The sequence below is a fragment of the Saccostrea cucullata genome, unplaced genomic scaffold (assembly GCF_032062105.1).
Source record: "Saccostrea cucullata isolate Sc308-1 unplaced genomic scaffold, CSIRO_AGI_Scuc_v1 ctg363, whole genome shotgun sequence".
Classification (NCBI taxonomy): Eukaryota; Metazoa; Mollusca; class Bivalvia; order Ostreida; family Ostreidae; genus Saccostrea; species Saccostrea cuccullata.
The window spans coordinates 40,675-64,679 of NW_026927640.1; the positions used below are offsets into that span (position 1 = coordinate 40,675).

General features: G+C 32.9%; 1 protein-coding gene across 1 annotated transcript; it reads left to right on the plus strand.

Moving 5' to 3' along the window:
- Nucleotides 1–468: 468 nt before the first annotated feature.
- On the plus strand, nucleotides 469–20,694 carry LOC134275073 (probable G-protein coupled receptor B0563.6). Its single transcript, XM_062757312.1, has 2 exons — nucleotides 469–535; nucleotides 19,250–20,694. Exon 2 carries the CDS (start codon nucleotides 19,270–19,272, stop codon nucleotides 20,323–20,325), a length of 1,056 nt encoding a protein of 351 aa, XP_062613296.1. The 5' UTR covers nucleotides 469–535; nucleotides 19,250–19,269; the 3' UTR covers nucleotides 20,326–20,694.
- The last annotated feature ends 3,311 nt before the right edge of the window (nucleotides 20,695–24,005 follow it).

Sequence of the window (24,005 nt, forward strand, 5' to 3'; positions counted from 1 at the left end):
TCATTTCATACTCGAGTCGAAAATACTGATAGTAATAAATTGGATTTTGTTATGCCGCCTCAAAATAATGAGTATTCAACCAATGCATATCTGTGTTATGTAGCCAATTTCACTGGATTTTAAACTCGCTTGTGTGCAGTAAAATACATACAGACATTGGTCTGACATCACTGATAATTGGAAGAAAGTGATCATTCTCACAGCTGATAAAAAAGCCCATAATGGTTGCTTGTTTACAAGTTGATCCCAGTGTGGTAGAAATTACTTGTACGATATTCCGAAAAGGTGTAGAATTCAAAAGTAACATCAGTCCCAATGCAACATTCAGAAGGTTTGTAGGCAAACAACCAATAACAAAATTTCATCCAATAGATCTCAAGAACTGCATCCCTCTGAATGGCATAGTAATAAGGAAATCAATGAAGGTTTTCAGTAGACAGTTTACGTCGTAAGTACGGAAGTGTGAGAACAGACGGGTTTTTTTCTCAACAATCTGTCAGTGGAATTCATTAAGGAATGTAGCAAAAGAAAAAAGGTAATTAGAACAAATACTGTAAGTTATCTAACAAAAATGCGTAAAGATTTTATTTGTACGATTGTTTTTGTATTCAAGGGGGCCGACTATAGTTTTATTGTATGAAAACTACAATAGCGAAACCCTTCATTTTTATACCATATTTAACTTACATTAACTTCAGTGTACATGCAAAGATTTGGGAAAAATCTACCATCCAGGTATTTTTGAGGGACCGTATCAAAATACAAGTACATTTACTATAGGATTAGATAGGAAAATGCCAATTTTTAGCACTTTAAAGCAAATTATACAAATACTACAATAGACATTTTGTTCAAACTATCATATTTTATGAGTAATACTATATGCTACAATATATGTAAGAAACACAAATTTCTTCCGTCTTGTTAAGAGAGGGGGCATCTCAAAATGCAAAAAAATTAGAAAATTTTACCATTTTTATAGAGTACTACAAAATATGACGTAAACAATGGATTCACAAGCAAACATAATAAAAATATTGGATATATTCTAAAATTTCTACGTTTTAAATTTCAAGAGCGTATGTTTATTACTTTTTCTGTAATGATATTTTTATTACCCCTTTCTTAAAGAGCTTCAGATTACCATAACGTCAAAAAGACACTGCAGCGACGTCAACCTACCTTTCAATTGCAAAATCGGTTAAATAATCAGTTATATCAAATTCTAATTACATTTTTATACCTATAATTTCTTAATTTTGTTTAATTTTAATAATTAAGAGAAAAAAGTTGCATTAAAACAACAAATACGCTTCATTTTACTGTGATGCGCGAAAATTGCGCAATGGAAACTATAGTCGGTCTCCTTAAATTAAAGTTCACTTTTTGGTAACTTCTTAATCTAAAAAAAAAAAATAGGTATTGCATATAGTTGAAAATAAAACAATAATTTATTGCTAAAGATCTGTATTTTTTTTTTATCTATACAAAATTTTATTCACATAAAGTGAATGGGTTCGGGCAGCAGGCAAAGCCTATTTATCCCTCTTCCTACAAGAGGGCTAAAATAGCCGATAAAATAACCGATAAAGATCTGTATCGGCCGTACGTATCTCAAACAGACGATGCAAATAACCAAAAGTTGCATTAGATGTTTTACCTGCTTAAATAGTCATAAGACCATTCACATTCAACCTTTGAAGTAACTAGACATTAAAACTGCTGTTAATATGCACGGGCCTATTATTCGTCGTTAAAAATCTGCGTGAATTTTATTGGCATTTTACTAAATCTCATTATGAAAGCAAACTCCCACAGATTTCAACAAGATTTTGCTTTTCCATTCTTTTTTCATTTGTTTGTTTGGTAAACACTTTTGAGAAGCATCGAGTCATTGATTAGTTAGTGGCTAATAAACGTTTTTAAAACTTGCACAACCTTCTGCGTTTTGTCACTTGTTTCATAACGTCCAACATTCAATTTTACAAAAAAGAAAGCAGGTACCTTATTTATTGATGATTAAATATTTCAAGATAACAGACAGTTTTCAAGCTCGAAAATCCAGTCAAATACAAATCAGGAGCAGTGCCACACTGACCTTTAAAATATTAAGACGTAGGATCAGGTGGTATCGAGGTGAAAGCATTTCCTGTGGACCGGTCACATTCGTCTTGTGCTCCTTAAAGCCCGAGATAATAAGCACCGCCTTCAGATTTACCTGGTCTATATCCTCCTGTCAGTCAAATAAATTAAAGTCCATCATTGGATACTTGAAATTGATTGACAGTTAGCTACTAGTCCCTGTGTACATCTCTTTCACCTTGTTTGACACGCGTGGCCACCATCAAATTAACTTTCGGTCTTCTGATGTTTACCGCTAAATTACCATCGCAATAAGAAAGCCATTTCGATGCAAACAATTTCAGCTTGATCATATATTAATTAATTATCTGTATTGCAAACATGTCATTCAAAATGAATTTCATCTCACTGTATATGTAATTCAATAAAATAAATCAGGATTATGTATATTTTTACTAATGGAAATTGCATAGGTGAATGAAATCATGTTTTCACTCGTAAAAATTAAAAATGATTATTGTTTTGAGACGCGGCGAAAAATTACGATGAAAATAAAGAAGAAAATAAGCTGGTAACACTTTTGCATGTAATGGATAACTAGGGATGAAAACAAATAAATCTGATACATTGTAAGTAACAACTTCGCCTGAACAAGTATTAAAGAATTAAGAGTTTCTTTCTTTTCTTTTCCTTTTTAGAACCGAGCATTTCTTGCTTCGTGGGTTGCATTGTTACCTCCGTTCAAGGCCACAGTTGTTAAAAATAGTTTTGAAAGAAATACATATGTTAGCAATGATTTAATATTTTGTTTTAAGTTGTTTAATTATAATCTAAATTTACTTAAAATACACACATACTTGTATGTAATTTTAACTTTACAAAACCATCGTTATCGCGAATTTTTCACAATAGGATACAAATGTACAATTGCTAAAAATAGGACCACGCGACTTTTTATACAAACGACATGTAACTGTTACTATTTGACGGTGATCGAAGCTCTAAATGTTACTATATTTACAATAATTATGAATAGTTTTTAGCTCTACTGGTAAGAGACCAGAAGAGCTTATGCGATAGTAATGCGTCCGGCGTCCGTCCGTCTGTCTGTCTGTCTGTCTGTCCGTCTGTCTGTAAACAATTTTTCAAAACGCTACTCCTCCTACAATTTTAGTCTGATTTCAGTATTACTTGGCACACAAGTAGACTACTCTAAGATACATAGAATAGTGCATCGGTTTTTAATTTCTATGAACGGTGTTGCCATGGTGACTAAAAATAGTATTTTCTGTGAAATTCCTGAAAAATGCTACTCTTTCTACAGTTTTGGTCTGATTTCAATATAACATGGCACACAAGTAGACTACACTAAGATACATAGAATAGTGCATCGGTTTTTGATTTCGATGAACGGTGTTGCCATGGTTACTAAAAATAGAAGTGAAATTCCTTTAAAACGCTACTCCTTCTACAGTTTTGGTCTGATTACAATATAACTTGGCACACATGTAGACTACACTAAGATACATAGAATAGTGCATCGGTTTTTGATTTTGATGAACAATGTTGCCATGGTTACTAAAAATAGAATTTTCTGTGAAATTCCTTTAAAACGCTACTCATTCTACAGTTTTGGTCCGATTTCAATTTAACTTGGCACACAAGTAGACTACACTAAGATACATAGAATAGTGCATCGGTTTTTGATTTCAATGAACTGTGTTACCATGGTTACTAAAAATAGAATATTCTGTGAAATTCTTTTAAAACGCTACTCCTTCTACAGTTTTAGTTTGATTTCAAAATAAGTTGGCACACAAGTAAACTACACAAAGATACATAAAATAGTGCAATGGTTTTTGGTAAGTACAAACCAGTAGAGCTACAGTCTCGACAGAGACTTCTGGTTAAGATTTTGAAAGGGACAGACAAGGATGAGTATTTTACTTTTGAAAATATACTTGTACTCCATAATGATTTTTTTTTTACAACGAACTCAAGTCGTTGCTGCTGTACATGTGACGTACATCATACCTTAGGTATTTTTTTAGAACAAGTCGGCCTGCGAGATTCCTGTTTGTTTGATATTAGATATGAGACTGAAATTACGAAATTTTACAATTATAATTAATTACTTAATATTGATATTTTTTTTATTTACGAATTCTACTAATTTTATGATGAACAGTAGGCCATCAAGCTGTACAGGTAATACCCATGGACTTCCTGTGTACACTGTTTGTGTATAGTGATTAGCGCTTCCCACGGTCTGCACGACCGTCAATGCCTCGGGGTGCCACGCATGTAAAATTTAGTCCCTCCCCTTACCTGAGAAAACCGTACGGTTAAAAATCTCGACCTTTAATTGTCATTTCTGGAAGTAAGGGATATATTCTTTGCAATTCGGTATTTGTACATAATGGCCTGAAAATGAAAAAGTCATTTGATTTTTAGCTCTACTGGTCAGAGACCAGAAGAGCTTATGCGATAGTAATGCGTCCGGCGTCCGTCCGTCTGTCTGTCTGTCTGTCCGTCTGTCTGTAAACAATTTTTCAAAACGCTACTCCTCCTACAATTTTAGTCTGATTTCAATATTACTTGGCACATAAGTAGACTACACAAGATACATAGAATAGTGCATCGGTTTTTAATTTCGATGAACCGTGTTGCCATGGTTACTAAAAATAGGAATTTCTGTGAAATTCCTTAAAACGCTACTCCTTCTACAGTTTTGGTCTGATTTCAATATAACTTGGCACACAAGTAGACTACACTAAGATACATAGAATAGTGCATCGGTTTTTGATTTTGATGAACGGTGTTACCATGGTTACTAAAAATAGAATTTTCTGTGAAATTCCTTTAAAACGCTACTCTTTCTACAGTTTTAGATTGATTCCAAAATAAGTTGGCACCCAAGTAAACTACACAAAGATACATAAAATAGTGCAATGGTTTTTGATAAGTACAAACCAGTAGAGCTACAGTCTCGACAGAGACTTCTGGTTTGATGAATGTTTTGCTGACAAAGTCATTGTATCAAACATTTAATTCTATAGTACTTGCGACATAACTTTAAACAAGACTGTTGAGATTCTTGTTTCATCAAGTTGTTTGTAAATAACTTTCCTAGTTATAGAAATCGTTCATGCAGTGAAGTCTTTTCCGTATCGAATCAACTGAAATGTAGAGTCCCCGTATGCAGCTTATGAAGGTATAATGCTGCAAAAGTAAGGGAAGTTTATGACTGAAAAGTCATCATATTCATCATTTAGCTTTGTTGTTTGGTCACCATTAACGTCTTTTACCAGTAAATATCCAAATATGAAACAAGATGTATCATGATCAGACTCTAGTGTTATTTTTTATACTCGCTGGGTTATATATCGTGTCGACATATGTCGAATCTCATATGTCTGAAGATATTTTAATATACTTTTTAATATATTTTTGATTAAGAACTGGTAATATAGAGAATAAGAGATTATTTAAGGCAGACGCGAATTAAAAGATTTTACCCCCCCCCCCCCCTCCTAACATTTTTAACATTAAGAAATGTTAACGACAGATGCATATCCAGAAAAATAGCTATGGCCACCGAAAAGAAATGAATCGCTTGCAAAATGCAAATTTGTCCCTCATAATTGCAAAACTGAATCATCGGTAAAATTGCTTTTACGGTACATATATTGATTAAGGGAACCTTTAAAAAGCTTTTGTTTCTGGCAAGCCAATCAAGATATGATACCGTTGATAGCTTATTAACATCAACCGCGATGTAAGAACTAGAAGATATAAATGCGTAAAGCTTAATTCTTTCATTTTGCAATTAATTTTGATGTTCTTTTGTAATAGATATCATTAAAAGATAACTTTTTTGTGTCGCCTACAGAGCAAAGCGGCACTTATGGATCACTTTACCGGTCTGTCAGTCCGTCCGTCCATCTGTCACACCCTTTATCTCCAAAAGTGATATTTTGCACATATACTACTTTGCACCATGGGTTTTGTAAATACCATGATTATCAATCTCGTGACCCTTGACCTTGATCTTTGACCTACTTTTCAAAGTTCATGGATATTATATTGCCGATATACAGGGATATTTTTAACATTTCAGAGTTAAGACTATGCTAATTAGCTTGTGCACTGTTTGTCATAATACCTTAAGAAAAATTTATGTACAAGCATTACAGTTAACCTGACCTTGACCTTTGACCTACTTTTCATAAACATCCAGTTTCATTCAACTTATGACTTTTTAATTTTGAGAGGCGGAATTTTAATAATTAAGATTTATACATGTTTGTGAGCTCATGATAATACAATTTTTTCTGAAATTTGAAAATGTGAGAATTAGATACTAGTATCACATAAACTTTTAATATAAACAATCTGAATATACATCTGGATCAGTATTCCACAACTGATAGTGTAGACGGACAATATGCAGTAAAGGCACACTGATTTTTTGTAGGGTTATTGGAAACACGTTATTTCTAATACTTTAAATTTAATTATTCAAGGAAAACATATTTTGTTTGATTGACAGATTCTTGTATTGCCGTCTTGTAAATGTTCTGTTCTATAACCTATTAAAAAGCGAAAAGTGCAAATTATTTTCGTCAATCACCGATCTCAATATTGACGGAAGCTTTTAGAACATCATGAAACGGTTTAGCGTTATCTCCTTTGTGCTATATTGTTTAAAACAATAAATAATTGTATATAATGTAATTAACGGGTTATTTGATAAAATATTTTTACAACAATGATGTTATATAAATAAAAATACAATAAAAACAATAATTTGATTAAGACAAGAAAGTATGCTTGGAAATCATTAGAAGCATATTGTATCCGGGAAAGCCATTAATATTTTTAACAAGTTGCTTTAAAAAAAAGGACTGCAATACGTGGACCATATGCATGTGTTTCCAACCGAAATTCAATTCAAGAAAATTTCTAGGTGTAGTGAATATTCATGTAGGTTTGTTCACATTTTCTACAATGATCTGCCTTCTTATGACTGATTGTAGTCTCAAAGCAAAATTGTTAAATTTTTATCTCCGATTAGCCTTTAGTTTTGTCAGTTTAAGGACAGATGATACAAATAAAAAATGGATGTCTGGATTGGTATATATATTTTTCGACCTAATTTCATTGCAAATGATGCAAATAAATTTCTAGAATATAAAGAAATTGTAAACCTTCTGTGGTGTTCAAAATTCTACCCTTCTGAAACCATCCTTATCATTCTATGCAAATATTTTTCTCTTCAAATTCTATTTTCTGCAACCACGCGGTGAAACTTGTTAATTTTATTCATTAAAACATGACCCAAGTTGTTATTTTCAAAATTTCTGACAAAAGTTTGTAACATCTGTCCTTAAAAAATCGGGCTATTTTGATACATGTAATCCATAATGGCTGGGACTTGACACCTGTTCTGGATTTATACGCAAGAAATCTATCATGGAAAAAATAGATCTGACTGTACATGTAAAGCACAGCTCTGTAGTACGCAGATTTTTTTTCTGAGCCCCCCCCCCCTCCCTCATATTAAAAACTTTTGCTACATACCTATATCAAACGGTATTTGGATTGCTGAAATATTTAATTAAGCCTTGATGCACAAAACTAATTATTAATGCCGGTGAAAACTTGTTGTCTTTTAAAGGCTAGAACTTGTGTGAATGACGTTATTCAAGTTGGTTACATGTATCTATATTCTGCAGGTTCTTCCTACTTTTTAAAATGTTTGTGTCATAGAATCAATGTTTAGTTTTTTTATAAACGTACATGCATATAAGAGAAATTCGGATCCGCCGATGAATATATAAATACGATATGCGGATTTAAAAGAGCGATTTGCCAATGAACGGCATATTCTAATTCGAGTAGGGCGAATTATTCTACGGGCAAGTTGCCTAATGTTCGAACTCGCTAGCATTCTCGCGCAAGCGTAGCTTGTCGTTTGCCCATGACATCCGGTTTAACCTCGCTTAAATATTTACTTGCGTGGACCTCAGGGTCCACGCAATAAAAGGATTATATAGATAAACAAATGTCTAAATTGGTTAAGGAGTAACATAATTGTCAAATGTATAAGGTATGGTATATTCTGACAGCGAGGAATGTAAGTTGAAGACGAGTTAATGACACGTGTAAATTCTTGATTTTGTCAATTGGCAAAACCTTTGGGTTACCCAGATGACGGGTATAGACAAGTGGCTAGAAACCAAGTGGCATTTGTATAAGCTTATCGAGTTACCAAATTGCGTCTGTTTAGCCAAGTAGCTAGAAATAGCCTTTGGTATTGCCAAGTGGCAGGTATTAGCAAGTGGCTTTGGAGAAGAATTTCACAGAAATTTCTATTTTTGAGTAGTCACGTTCCTATACACTGACATTTTTATAGCCAAATCAAAAACTGATGCACATTTAAATATTTGCATATTTTGCTTTTGATCTGTATATTTTGCATTCATTATTGTCCACATAAGACTTGGGCATGAACCAAGTACGAGCCAAGTAGATCGCTCGGGTCCTAATTAATTAATAAATAAATATTAAAGCTAATTTTTACACAGGTACTTGGGTTTTGGTTTATGAATATGTACATGTATGTACGTTATTAATATGGTAAAAAAAAACTTTTTACATATCGATAAGTACATATATAATTAATAATTATAAACCAGGACCCAAGTACCTGAATTTATACCCCTCTCCATCACCCCACCCCCTATCCCCTCCCCCAACAAAAATCAATTTATGTGAAAATTGTGTATATTCGCTGCTTTTATCCTTCATGAAAATGAAATAAAAACATCTGAAGTACAATATCCATAACATTGTATGAGGTTTCACAAAAACATCAATTAAAAGAACTTTTTTAAATTTCTACTTCATGTGGGATTTTAAACCTTCTATAACCCTGTAGTCTGTCAGGAAAAACTACAATTTACAACTGCAATATTTTTTGTTGTTAATGGTAAATAAATATAAATTCAAATATTTACATTTCCAATAAATTTCCCCTATGATTCTTTACAAAATAAAATGCAGTATATTTTCTATGAATACAAAGGTATGTATGGAATAAGCATGAAATATTTTAATTATTTTGCGAGCTCTTGATACAAAAACAAAAAATAAATGCACCCTGTTTTGTTTTAAAAATGACAGTTGAACGGCATAAATTTATGGCAAGTCATCACAAACATAATGTAAATATAAGAAATGAACCAATTTTTTAAGTTACATGAGGTATATATTCAACAAGTTCTTCGGCATATTTTAAAAGCGCTAACGCGTCATGAAATCAATGTTTAGTTTTTATATAAACCTCATGTATATAAAATTAAATTCATTTCTTAATTCCCCACGCTTGCGCGTGTGTTCATCTAGTTTATATAAAAAAAAACAGCAATACTTCTTTAATCAAATTAAATTGAATTAACTCATTTCAAACATTTTACTTGCAGTGTTTTAAGGCCGGGCGCGATTACTCCAAACGGATAGGTATTTTAGCACTGGTTCTCTGCCCTTGATTCCAGTCGCTGCCGCTAGGAATTACAAGGACAGGTAACCTCCGCCGCCATGACAGTGGAAAAACTGCCAAGTGGCTTCGCGCATAGTACTGCGCATTCCAAAAATAAATAGCATCAAAGCTTGCAGAGAAGAATGTTAGGTGGATCCAGCGATTTAAATAACAGAGAATATAAAACGTAGCAATCTTTCTTGGTGAATAGAGCAATTTGTACGGTGAAATTATTCAAACAACATATTTTGCTTTATTAACTGAGTATATCATTAACTTACAATATATTGTCACAATGAAATTTCAAATGTTCCGTAGTCTGGTGCATACCATAACACATGGAGTTAGAGAGACGAGTTATAGCATTCCCCGTAAACTTTAGAACATAAATAATGATAAAGAACAAGTGTTATAACTAAATCGATGATTTAATTATATATCAGTGGTAAATATGTAGGTAAATTAATCATGAAATAGATCTTGATTTGAATTATTTTGGTAGGATATGCATATGGGACCTGTGACAGTGGCATAGCATCGTTTTTGAAAGTGGGGGGGCCAGCCAGAGAAAAGAATTTTTTTATTTACCTGAAAAAGTTGACAAGCTCCCCCAAAAAAAAATCGGAAAAGTTAAATGTTGAAAATTGAAAATCCTATATTCGCTGCTTTTATCCTTCAGTGTCAACTACTTTAAGTACCAATTACAATATCCATAACATTTTCGGTACATCACAAAAACATCAATTAAAAGAATTAACATTTCCTATTTTTTTTATTTTCTAGGCCCTTCATGTGGGATTTTAAACCTGTGTGATAACGCTTTACATTTAATGGTTTTTGAGGCAGCACTTCTTTATGGTTTTTACAACTGCAATATCCGTTTTTGTTGTTAAATGTGTAAGTAGAGAGAATATATTTACTTCAGCACTTCGTGTGTTTACGCTAGTTTATATAAAAATACGGCAACATTTTTTAATCAAAATTATATTGAATTAACTCATTTCAAACATTTTACTTGCACTGTTTTAAGGCCGGGCGCGATTACTCCAAACGGATAGGTATTTAAATTCTCTTTAATTTGAAGCCTCTTTCCAACACCCTGTAAGTGATAGGGCATTTTTTTTTTCATGAATGATTGGGTACAGAAAAAATGAGATGACGATCACAAATCTCACCAGCTCCATTTCTCCCTGAATTGAGGAAGATTTATGTTTTCGTAATTTGCATTTTCCCCGCTTATTTTCCCGTTGAGAGATGTTTTCGTTTTCTGGATTATTGAATTTATCAATGGGAAAAAAAAAACTCATAAATTTATGAAACGAGGTTTAATAAAGTTCGGCAACTTTTGTATTGATTTTTATCAATTTTTAAGATTTCATTATCTTGGTCTTTTGAAGTATTGTTTCTAGAGGGAATTTTGGAGTTTTTAAAACAGAACAAAATTTTATTAGTCTAGGAATTCTGAAAACCAGTGTGCTTCCTTTTTCATTTATAATGCCTCGCCATACTTAAGTAATGAATGGTGTTATAATCTTTATCTTCGAGTCTTGAAGAAACGAGATAAAGAGTTAACGTCGCAGAGAATTTGGAGTGGATCAGAATGTCAAACAACTAATCCCATGTGGACAGAACGTAGAGTTCTCAGATGTACTTATTGGACAATTCTTTCACGATTTAGGCAGTGTGAAATATACATAAAAGGTCAATACATAAACGAATAAACTTTCTTCTAAACACTTGAGGTAACACGAGTTCACTGCTGCAAAATCCCTTAAAATCGTGCTGACATATTTACGTGGTTTAGAAAAAAATTAATAGTTAGCTCACCTGAGCTGAAAGCTCAAGTGAGCTTTACTGATCACCCGTTGTGCGTCGCCTGTATGTCTGTTAGCCTTTCACATTTTCAACTTCTACTCATGAACCAATGGGCAGGCCAATTTTAACCAAACTTGGTACAAAGCATCCTTGGATGAAGGGGATTTTAAGTTGTTAAAATAAAGGGTCAATTTTCCTAACTAGGAAAGAGAATCAAGAAAAGACAAAAGAGGCGGAGTCATTTAACAATCTTCTTCTTAAGAACCACTGGGCTAGAAAAGCTGAAACTTATGTGGAAGCACCTAGGGTAGTAAAAATTCTAATTTGTTAAAATCTTGACCCTGAAAGAGGGCGGGGCCATTATAAGGAATCCAGGTTTTACATTGATATATACAGGAGAACTCTTTTAAAATCCTCTTCTCAAGAACCACTGGGCCAAATGCATCCTTGGGTAAAGAGTAGTTTAAATTGATAAAAATGAAGGACCAAGTCTCCTCACAAGGGGATATAATCAAGAAAAGACAAAAACAGGGTTGGTAATTAAAAAATCTTCTTCTCAAGAACCACTAGGTCAGAAAAGCTGAAACTCATGTGGAAGCCTCGAGGGGTGGTGTAGATTCTAAATCGTTCAAATCATGACCTCCGGGGAATGGGGCGGGGCCACAATAGGGAATCTAAGTTTTACATAGAAATAAATATGGAAAAAACTTTTAAAATCTTCTCAAAAACCACCGGGCCAGAAAAGCTGAAACTTATGTGGAAGCACCTGGGGTAGTGAAAATTCTAAATTGTTAAAATCATGATTCCTGAAATAGGGCGGGGCCACAATAAGGAATCCAAGTTTTACATTGATATATACAGGAGAACTATTTTAAAATCCTCTTCTCACGAACCACTGGGTCAAAAGCATCCTTAGGTAAAGAGTAGTTTAAATTGATAAAAATGAAGGACCAAGTCTCCTCACAAGGGGATTTAATCAAGAAAAGACAAAAATAGGGTTGGGTCAATTAAAAATCTTCTTCTCAAGAACCACTAGGCCTGAGAAGCTGAAACTCATGTGGAAGCATTGATGGGTAGTGTAGATTCTAAATTGTTCAAACAACAACTGAGCCAGGAAAGCTGAAACTTATGCGAAAGCATTATGGAGTAGAGTAGATTTTAAATTTTCTAAATTATAACCCATGGGTAGGATGTGGTCACAAAAGATTTTACAAGGGGGAGTTTAGTAAAAAACAGCATGGTCAAAGCTATTCAGGTAAGCGAGGTGGCCCATTGGCCTCTTAATGATATATTCAAATCATGATGGGGTCCCCCAGGGGTAGGGCGTGTCCACAATAGGGAATGCAAGTTTTACATTGACATATATAGAAAAATCTTTTAAAATTCTCTCAAGAACCACTATGCCATAAAAACTGAAACTTATATGGAAGCATCCTGGGGTTTTATAGATTCTAAATTGTATTATTCATGACCAATGAGGGTAGGGCGGGGTCTCAATAGGGAATCCAAGATTTACATTGAAATATACAGGAAAAATCTTTAAAAATCTTCTTCTCAAGAACCACTAGGGCAGGAAAGCTGAAACTGGAAGCATCATTGTAGAATACATAGCGTCTTTTATTTCTGATTCACTTAGGCATTCACACTTTACATACTTTCGGATATAACTACATGTAATGGCATGATATCGGGATGTCGAGTTGAAGGCCACAGCAAGTGTTTTCTTCTTCCCATGTCATAGTGTTCAAATTATTTTTTCTTCATAGGAATATAAAAACAGATCTGCTAAAAGAATACAATTAGTGCCCTTTCAACATTCAAACAGTTAGTTAGAAGACCTGGGCTGGGTTTCACAAAACTATCGTAAGATTTGTCCTAAAATAGATCTTACGGTCATCTTAAGATCTGACTTATGACAATCATAAGATTTGTCACTGCTGTTTCACAAAACTATCTTAAGTATAATAAATCTTCAGACAAACCTTATGACGAATTTCATTCTTCAATTTCACAAGATTTTTTGTTAAAAACATGTATGCACAAAGTTGCCTTTCATTAAATTTGCAGATATACCCTAGAAAAAAAAAACATAAACATTTTATTGCATCAACTTTAATGTAATCAGATTGTGTTTGTGTGTGTCGGGGGTTGGGTCAAAAAATTAAATTTGAAGTAATTTCATCATCATAAAAAAATAATTGAATATGATTTAATGATGTCTATGAAAGTATGTGTCGGAGGTTAGGTAAGGTATGGTTTGGGCTTTATTGTGTCCTTAAAATTTAATGTTCTTAAAAAATTATGAAACTGCCTTTAACAAGAGTTGAGTAGATGGATATGATAAAACATTAAAGAATATGGCATGAAGTGGGATCGTTCTGGAAATATGACGTCATTAATTTAGTACATTTCTAAGTTTAATGCAGAAAAGCCTCAAAATGACTCATTTTTGTGTTTATCATCCTTTAGAAAATAATGTCTGCCACCGTCGCCCAGTTCAATTTTAAAATATATTATGTTAACTGTTTTGAGTAAAGTTATATATTATACATGGGTTTTACGTAAATGTACATAAATGGCCTTAAGAAGCATTTGGGAGGGAGTGCAATTTCAGTTGGGAGGGGGTTCAAGCAAAAAAATGCATTGAAATTAATAAAGTGGAAAGCATAAAGTAGGTACATTTTAGGTTTTCTATCATTTATTTATTGGCAAATTATTTTTTGCGAAAGGGGGGTGTCATTGTTCCGTCTGGCCTAATATAGTCCATACAACTTAAAATTAACCCCAAGATTAAAATATTGTATAAAACAAAAATTTGAACAAAAAATATTATTCTTCGGAACTTTTCAGAATTGCTTTATAATGCTTTATCTCGTTTATTTATTACTTAAATCTACAGGGTAGAGAGGGCCGGTGTATACGTACCCTGCAACGTATCGGTAATCAGAATTTTACAATTTCACTCGATTTGTTATCATGAAATAATTATCAAATCAGACTGGACCGTGCACTTGCATGTACAAAGTATTTATACATGTACCTATAGTTTTCATAAAATAGTGTGCATATTATTTTTTTTTTGGTCGTTGTGTTGTATATTGATTACAAAATCATGTTCTATATTGAGGGACTCCGATCCTCAGCCAGGAAGGACAACTCTTTAATTTATAATTTAATATAAAAAGTCTTTAAATGAAAATTAAATCATTTATGCAACAATTTTCATTATATGCCTCTCAATGTGCTTCAAGGTTCTTTGAACTTCTCAGAAAGGTCTAATTAAAAGTAGAAATTTTTATCCTGAAAAAGCATTTTTAGATACCAATGTTTATTAACATGATATGAAATTAGAAGTGATTTATGGATCTTTGCAAAGAACCTTGAAGCACATTGAGAGGCATATAATGAAAATTGTTGCATGAAAATATTTCATTTTCAAGCTTCATTTAAAGACTTTTTGCATTGAATTATAAATTAAAGAGTTGTCCTTCCTGGCTGAGGGTCGGAGTCCCTTAAAATATTATCGTATTCACTTTGCCTTTGGGGACTTTATTAAAGATATGTATGCCGTGTTAAACAGTATTTTTGCACAGCTGAAACCAAACAAAAATTTCTGAAGTATGATAAGCTATCAAAAATGAAGCATTCTCGCAAATTCGACGAAATATTATTCAGTATTAACAAAGTACTGGTCGGGAAAAGAACACGATATTCTCATGCATATTTATAAAGGACTGACGTTTATGTTGGATCTGCGCATGTGCGCGGGAAAAGCATCACGAGAATCATCAGGTCGAGGAAACTATTTTTTGTGACGTCTGTTCAGCCAGGAACCAACAAGACTGACAAATCGACCAATCAGGTCAATGAGTTGCATTTAATGCATTTATGGGTTACTACTCAGTACATAAATGCTACATGTGTTTTCCGAACAGGCTAGTTTTTTTAAATCGCTCTCGGAAAGACGTGGTGCATTTTCCCAAGCATTTACACGCTTAATGCATTATGTACATTATCATCTACTACTACTACTACTACTGATAAAAATAAGAGTTTTCCCCACTCTATTGTACAGGTCCGTTTGTTTAGTTTCCCCGTGCTGTACTGACAGCGAAAAGACAATTTCATGTGACTATATATTCCTCGGAACAAAAACAACTACCTCTGAGGTGTGCTCACGTATTGACAATGTTTACAATGTGTACAATTTCGAAACATACATGTACAGTATGCTACTCAATACACATTCTACAATCAATGCACAGGAGAATTGATATAGAGGTAATTTTCAATTAAACCGTGAACTTAGTAACTATTGTTCCTATTTTTCTAAAACAGGTTTAAAAAAAAATATAAATTGGCTTTCCAGCCGTCATTTGAAATCGCATCGTACATCTCCCTAACCCACGTGTTTGTAGTAAAATCGTGGTAGACCATCATGCTTTTCGGCTCATTCACGAGATTGGACCATTGTTTGCTGTGAGCATGCGAGACCACGTGTTCATGAATATTTCAATAAGAGGCAGTTTAATATCCGACTCGGAGAGAAAATAATTTTTACAAAATAATATTTCATAACTTTTAAAAGTGATGGAGTGGAATTGTCTTAATCGCAGAAATTACGTAACATGTAACTTGACGAGACACCGCATATATTTATTTCTTTAGCAATAAAACACTAATACGGCATATATATCTTTAAGAAAATTCAACATTTGTCCCCGGAACTTTTTGACAAAACCAGTATGCAATCTGGTTGATTATAGTTTTTTTTTCAATGATTTTGAAAGTAAATATTAAAGATCTATTGATTACAGTACTTTCATCACTACATTATTGCTGAATACCCAGTGGAGGACAAGGCACGATTCTAAGGAAAAAAGCTTCACCGTATTTTAATCTTCTACATGTACGTATCCATTATACAAACTTAACTCTCTTAAAACAATAAGCGACTAATATAACCGTACTCTATAGACATAGAAATATCAAAAAAGTTTAAAAGCTTCATGTAAAATCGAATGTTACACTTTCAATCTTTACTAAAGAATCGATCAGAAACAGAGCTTCTTGCGCTGATTACACTGATTTAGAATAATTGCGAGGAGAAACGCGGCGTATAAATGAGTAATTCCTTAATGGCAGCCTGATTATTGTGAGTAAACTTTAAAGCAAGTAAATGTCATTATTATACCTCATTATAAATATTCTACACAACACGTTATCTGATTGGTTCTAGATTATCACGTGAGCGGGCCGTAAAACTTCATATTTCCCAGTCGTCGGCACGCTTTTCATCATATTCCACCTCTTCGGAACACCTAGTGTATTTTCCCGCAATGTAGTTCCTGTTCGTTGAACGAAAACTCCCGAGAGAAGTAGAAGTCACAATAGCCTGGTTTACGTCACAAAACTGATGATACTTTACGTAATAAATGAAAATGAATTTGAGAGAGGTGCCGAATTTGAAAGTTTATGTTTATTTCAAAGGTTTTGCTTGTTTCGGTATAATAAACAATTCACTGCATGAATGTTCGGGAAACATGAAAACATACATGCCAACTTTTGAAAATTCCCATGGGGGATTTAGAGCGTGACGACAATTTTCAAAGCTTTAAATTCGCGACATTTTGTCGTGAAATTAAATAATTATGAAATGATTTTTTTTTTATTTATAATATTGATATCACTTATCAATAAAACTCAAGGGTTAATCTAATTAACACAAAAAATGTTTTTCTTTCCAAAATTGAAATATTTTTGCTAAAATAGGTGCCTCTCTCACTAAAGAAGGGGTATTTATATAGTTACATATATAAACAATTTTTTTTCTACCAGGACAGAATTTAGTGAAAAATTGAAAATTGTACAAATTTAAAATCATTTTTTTCAAAGGCTAAAAATAAATGAGGTAAATGATACTGTAAAGTCCTAGCTGTTTCTAGAAACATTTTTTCATTTATATATCAATTAATTAGAAATTCTAATAAGATATTAAATTTACAGAAATTTATACCACCTATCCAAAACAGAATTATTATTTTTTTTTACAGTCATGAAATTTGTCAGGCTCAGATGGTGCCATGTGGGTATTTCCTTCAGTCATGCACATAGATCTACCTAACATATTACTTTTGGGACATACACTTGATTGTTTCATCGTAATTTTTTAATAATATTTTAACTGGTTAACTTTACAATATTTTTCATCATAGGTAGATAAAATAAGCAGTTATGCTTTATTAGATTTCTACTTTCGTTTTTAAAAAACGATCTCTTTGGATTCCGTTTTTATTGTTTGATTTGCATTTTATTGTCTTTAATTTATATTTTTAATAAAATGACAAACAATTTTCTTGTTAATCTATGTGTTTCACCTTGCATACCCTTTAAAACAACAAGATAATACCTGATTGCCCCTAGCTATAAGCTTCTTGCACCAGTGGACAACTGCGTATTTCCAAGCGTGAAGTGATTTCCTGTGGCTAGGCCTAATTAACATCTGGTTAAATAAACAATGAAACTTATCTGTGTGCATTGAATAAACAAGAGAATTGTTATCCCGATTGTCAAAATTCAGCGGTGAAACTTTTAAAATCGAAAAAATTTGGGTGATTTTTTTTTTCATTTCAAAGGCAATTTTGCTTTGATCGGGAATAATAAAAACAATCCCACTGCTAAATCGGGAAAGTTGGCATGTATGTGAAAACTTATTCAGCCAAGAAATATCATATTCCCCTCGGGCGAAGCTTTCGGGGAATATGATTTTTCTTGGCTGAATAAGTCTTCATATTTCCCTCACTATCAAATGCATAATATTGAATTATGTTTTTAAAAAATACTGAATCTAACACATCTTCGCGTTTAATTATTAATAAACTTTTTCAATTGGGGATGCTTATATAATGTCAAATTGTCTGCTATCTCCTGCTTTCAGAACTGTAATTAATGATAATGAACGTTATCAACATTTTTGTTTAAATAAGTTCCTCTTTCTATTTTGACTTTCGTCTTAAAATTTATTTCAGATATATGACGATATACGACATACTTTTCAATACACGTTTAGGCTCGTCGTTCGCTACACGGCAAGAATATACCGATAACTCCCCCTCCCCAAAAAAAACCCCAAAAACAAAACAAAACATTATAATGACGTCGGTCACATTCCTGCCGGTCGGCGATAGACAAAATCGTAACGTCGTGTTTATCTTCATATTTTAAACAGTATCTGTTACAGCTCAATAAAATTTTCAGACAAAAATTTAAAAAGTAAGGAAATTAATATGTAAAATTTTGTTTATAAAATTAGATTTTTAAAAACTTTTTATGATAGTTGTAGCATTGGTTTTGGATTTACCCTCGTATTATTCGTAGGTTCTTCCTAAATTAGGATTTACATTTTGAAGTATAATTTTCTTTATTCATCTCACATACAAGGAACACTAATAAAGTCGAATATAACTGCGGGCATGTGTCGTATAATTTTAAAATTGAAATGCCAATAATCCTAATGAGAATCTATATTATCTTTTTAAGCCACTTACAATTATCTCCGCTCTTCAATAATGAAATCTGTTTTTACTAACGGAATCACACTGAGCCTATTTCATTTACGACAACTTCATGGTATGAAATGGATGTGACTTTTTAGATACAAAATTTTGTTAATAAAAAAACATTAAAGGGATTGCTAAAAACGGGGGTGTAAACATAATACAAAGGGGGTGTAAACATAATATATACTATTTTCAGTTGCACAGTTATTACACGAAAGTTAAACGTAACCATCCTTTTTTTCATTTTTAGATTTTAATTCCGGGTCGAACATGCATTTTCCAAACAACACCTTTTCCGAAATAAATCGCACGGCTGGTCGAATAGAAGCCAATGAAGGTCATTTAGCGGAAATTTTTGGAACGATTTGTACAAAATACGTGGCACCTTCAATTTGTGTTTTCGGAATTATTGGAAATTCTTTTAGCCTGGTAGTTTTGATGCGGAAATCTCTCAAGCAATCCCCGTACATCAATTTGAAGGCTCTGACCATAGTTAATCTATTAGCTTTACTGGTTTCTTTTCCTTATATGATACGAGGGGAAAATTCGACTGAATACGCCTGGCGGTGGTACAACATTTACATTTTCATCCCTTTTGTCAGCTTGCTAACTGCAACAAGCATTTGGATTGTTGTTTTGTTGACTGTTGAGCGCTTTCTGTATGTGAAATATCCACTTCGGGCTAGAGGACAGTGTGGAAGAAGAGGAACTATAATTCGAATATTATCTATATTATTTGTAGCTCTCCTCATGTCGCTTCACAAATTTTTCCAGTATGAATTAGACCCTATCAAAGGGAAATACGTCGAAACTGCATTCAAACAAAGTCTAATGTCATTTATCATAGAAATCGCACTGATGGTAATCATCCATTTTATTCCCTTGATTGTTCTTGCGGTAATCAACATTGTGCTGGTGAGAACTGTGCGCCAGGCCCGGAATCGGAGGTTGATGTTGAACCTGCGCAATAACCAGGAGGGAGGATGGCAGAAGGACGAGAGGCGCTTCACCGTCACACTTGCCAGTATAGTAATTCTGAACATCTGTTTTATTGGACCAACAACAGTCACAGACATATTGCATCTGAGCGTACTTGGCGGACATAGTGAAAATTTAATGACAACGATTGTCTTCATGCGACACATTTCAAATGTATTACTATGGTTTTGCCTCTCTTTTAATTTTGTTTTGTACTGTACCTTTAACAAGAGGTTTTTCAAAGCAATGAAAGAAATATTACAGTTTCACAGATTTCGACGAAATCGTTTCCAATCGGTAAAATCGTCGGAAATGACGTTTCTACGCTCAACAAACTTTGACAGCTGATTCTCTTGAAGAAAGCAATTATCATTATCTTTGACAATTTCAGTATCTTAATCTATTGGAAGTTCTTGAAAATCTTTGATACACACTTACATATCACTTTTGTCATTTTTCATCACGATGTATATATTTTTCAGCACAATCTGTAGGTATTTTTTACAGATTTTTTTTAAACGTCAGCCTTTGAAACTTAAAAAGGGCAGATAAATCAGGAGAGTAAAATGTTATTAGACCCCACTAGTATTGTGTGAAGTGCTGTTTCTTTATTGATTAGATATAGGTAAATTTGTAAACTGTTCAATCAAATTTCTGTTTTGTTCAATTTTTGTTCATTTTTAATTTGAAATAATAAAAAAATGGTTGTTTTCGCCATTTAATTCGCAACAGCTTGAGAGAAACAATTTGTTAGAGTAAAGATTAAAGTTCAATAGCTCTGCAAGACAATCATTTAAAAAATGATTGTTTCCCCTATTCAAATCTTTTTTTTACTCTACAGGAAACATTCAATTCCTTTATTCAGTTATAATAATTTTAACTTGAAGTCATATTTGCAGTTTGTTTTATTTTAAAAACTTTTACCCTCAGTCAGGAGAGGGAAAACATTACCATGAAATTCGCAATTCACAATTTTGAAAGAGGCATTATTGCTTTTCATAATTATAGACTTAGCATGCTTACTCTATTTACTTAATACACAGAAGCAGATCAGAGTAACAAAGAGAAAATGCACTTCCACTTTATAACCAGTTGTGCACCTCATCCCAAAGGAACCACTGACCCTGGGGCCACATATTTCAAAATTTTATCATAAAATGGTCGATTAATACCAAAGAGCAGATTTCAAAGCATTAATTTATTTTCAGACTAAATAACCCCCACCCATCCGCACCCCCGACCCGGGGGGGCATAAAAAATACTTAGTAACCATTTCGCTAGATGCACCTTTCATCATCATAAATATATATACATAAAATTCACAATTTTGAGAGAGACACTCTTGCTCATCATAATTATGTGCTTACATAGTTTATTTAATACCCAGGAGCAGAGAAGATTTTCAAAGAATTAATGCATTTTCACTATGTAACCAAAAGAGCCCCGCCTTAACACCAGAACCTCTGACCCTGGGGTCATAAAATTCACAATTTTGAAAGAGGCACTCTTGCTCATCATAATAATTATTATGTGCTTGGTTAGTTTATTTAATACCCAATAGCAGAGAAGATTTTAAAAGAATTAATGCATTTTCACTATGTAACCAAAAGAGCCCCGCCTTAACACCAGAACCCATGACCCTGGGGCCATAAAATTCGAAATTTTGGAAGAGGCACTCTTGCTCATCATAACTATGTACTTAGTTAGTTTATTTAATACCCAGGAGCAGAGAAGAAGATTTTTTTTAAATTATGCATTTTCACTATATAATCTATATAGCCCCGCCCTAACTTAAGAACCCCTGACCCTGGGGCCATGAATTTCACAATTTTGGTAGAGGACTCAATGCTCATTACATTCATGTCAATAGTTTGCCTGCTTGATGTCCAGGAGTCAAGAAGAAGATTTTTAAAGATTACAATAATTTTAGTGGTTTTGGTCCCACCCCTCAGGCCCCAGGGGGGCGGGAACCATAAAATTCACAATTTTTGTTCACCTTTACCCGTAGATGCTGTATATCAAATTTGGTTGAAATTGGTTCAGTGGTTTCAGAGAAGAAGATGAAAATATTCAAATGTTAATACACGACGCACGACACACGACGACGGACGAAAACGGATAGCAATAGGTCACCTGAGTTACTCAGATGACCTAAAAATTCTAGATTAAAAAAAAAACAACAAAAAACCCTTAGTCTGGGAAAGAATAACTTGCATATTTTTAAAGTTGGCCTTAAAGAAAATTTTAAAGTTCTTTTTTAAATTGTACACTCGGTCTTGTTGTATTACAGTCATGTTAATAATAGCTCTAGATAAACAAAGACTCTTTTTTCCTACACCATAAAAACAACAATACGGCGTAAAGCATCGTATGAATTCGGGTTCATATGATCATAAAATAACGCTGAAATGAGCTCATGATGATAAACTATTATTAAAATGACAGACCTGCAATCTCCTGCTGGGATTCCCATGTTTTTCTGCTTAATCCGTGTATTGATGCGTCTTAATACACTCTATAAGATACATTAATACGAGTATGTCTCTAATTTTTTTTTACAAATCTCATGAAACAAATAAACAATTGCCACACATATATGCTTTTATCATTATATTACTTAAAGTATCATTTTGTCATCCGTAAAAAGATTTAAATAATTAGAAATTAAGCTGGATTTTGATTTTGATAAAAGGATGATGTGACATAACTGCTATCTGCACTCTAAAAAAAGTTTTACTTGTTGTTTTTAAAATAAGATATTAGATAAAGAAAAACTAGTAATTATTAGTAATCCATTTAGTCAGAATAGCAAGTAAATGACTATCATGGTTAGTAATTGTAAACATAATTAGTAATAAGGATGAATTCATTTACTTATAAAATGATTTACTAAGTATCAATAGAATTACTTAAATTATAGGAATTGTATTACTTAAAGTTAGTAAATGAACTACTCATTTTTGTTAAATTATTATTACTTAATTTAGAGATAATATGCTTTCTATTTACTAAATTTATGAATTATTACTAAGTAAATGTAATTCTGAAATTAATTAAAATCTAGAATATTATTACTCAAAAGAATACTAAGTAAATGAAATACTTATCATATTTACTAAAATCGACATTATTTACTAGAAACAATGCAAGGTACCGACCCTCTGACATGTGAGTGCTACTCACAGATTTCTTTATCAGAGTTCCCTAATTGGGCCCTCTGAATAGTTTAATAGAAGAAATCTACTCATGATGGAAACAATTATACTTTCTATTTCTTTTGCCAATTTCTTTGTAATTGTTTTATTATATATAACAACAAAACATTTGATTCCAACTTCGAAAGCCTTAAAAATTGAATAAGTTGTATCTTTTTAAGGACGATTTTAAAAATGGTTAAACATTTCAAGTACTTAATATTGCATTTTTATTAGTGTGACTTTTTTTTCACATGAAGGAATATTTAGAAGAAAGATAACTCCTCCTCACAGACAATAAGTGATTAGACTACCATATTTAAGTAATTACTGATCTGAATTCTCCTAGATTTAGTAAATAAATTTTTGTTTTAAGTAAATCAATTAAATACAATTCAAACAAGATGTGTTTGTGAAACACCTATGCCACTGTATGGCAACATTTCAAAGGTTAAACTTTTCTTATATACAAATTTAAATTATTGGGATTTCTTGATATCTCCAAGGTCAAAAGGTCAAGGTTATTGGTATCTAATGAAAGGTCTTGCCAAAAAAAATACATATGTGAAATATGGAAACACTTGCCTTAACCCTTCAGAAAGGTCTTGCCAAAAAAAATACATATGTGAAATATGGAAACACTTGCCTTAACCCTTCAGAAGTTATGGTCAAGGTTACCATTTTGAAATGTAGGTAAAACGCCAAGGTCAAAGACAAAGGGACAGATTTGGTGGTACCCAAAGAAAGGTCTTGTCACAAGGATGAACTATGTAAAGTATGAATGCACTAACCCTAATCCTTTTAAAGTTACAGTCAAGGTTTGCTTTTTAAAAA

Bases quoted from the DNA above. Each gene is read 5' to 3' on its own strand.
- LOC134275073 (XM_062757312.1), top strand. From the start codon at position 19,270: ATGCATTTTCCAAACAACACCTTTTCCGAAATAAATCGCACGGCTGGT.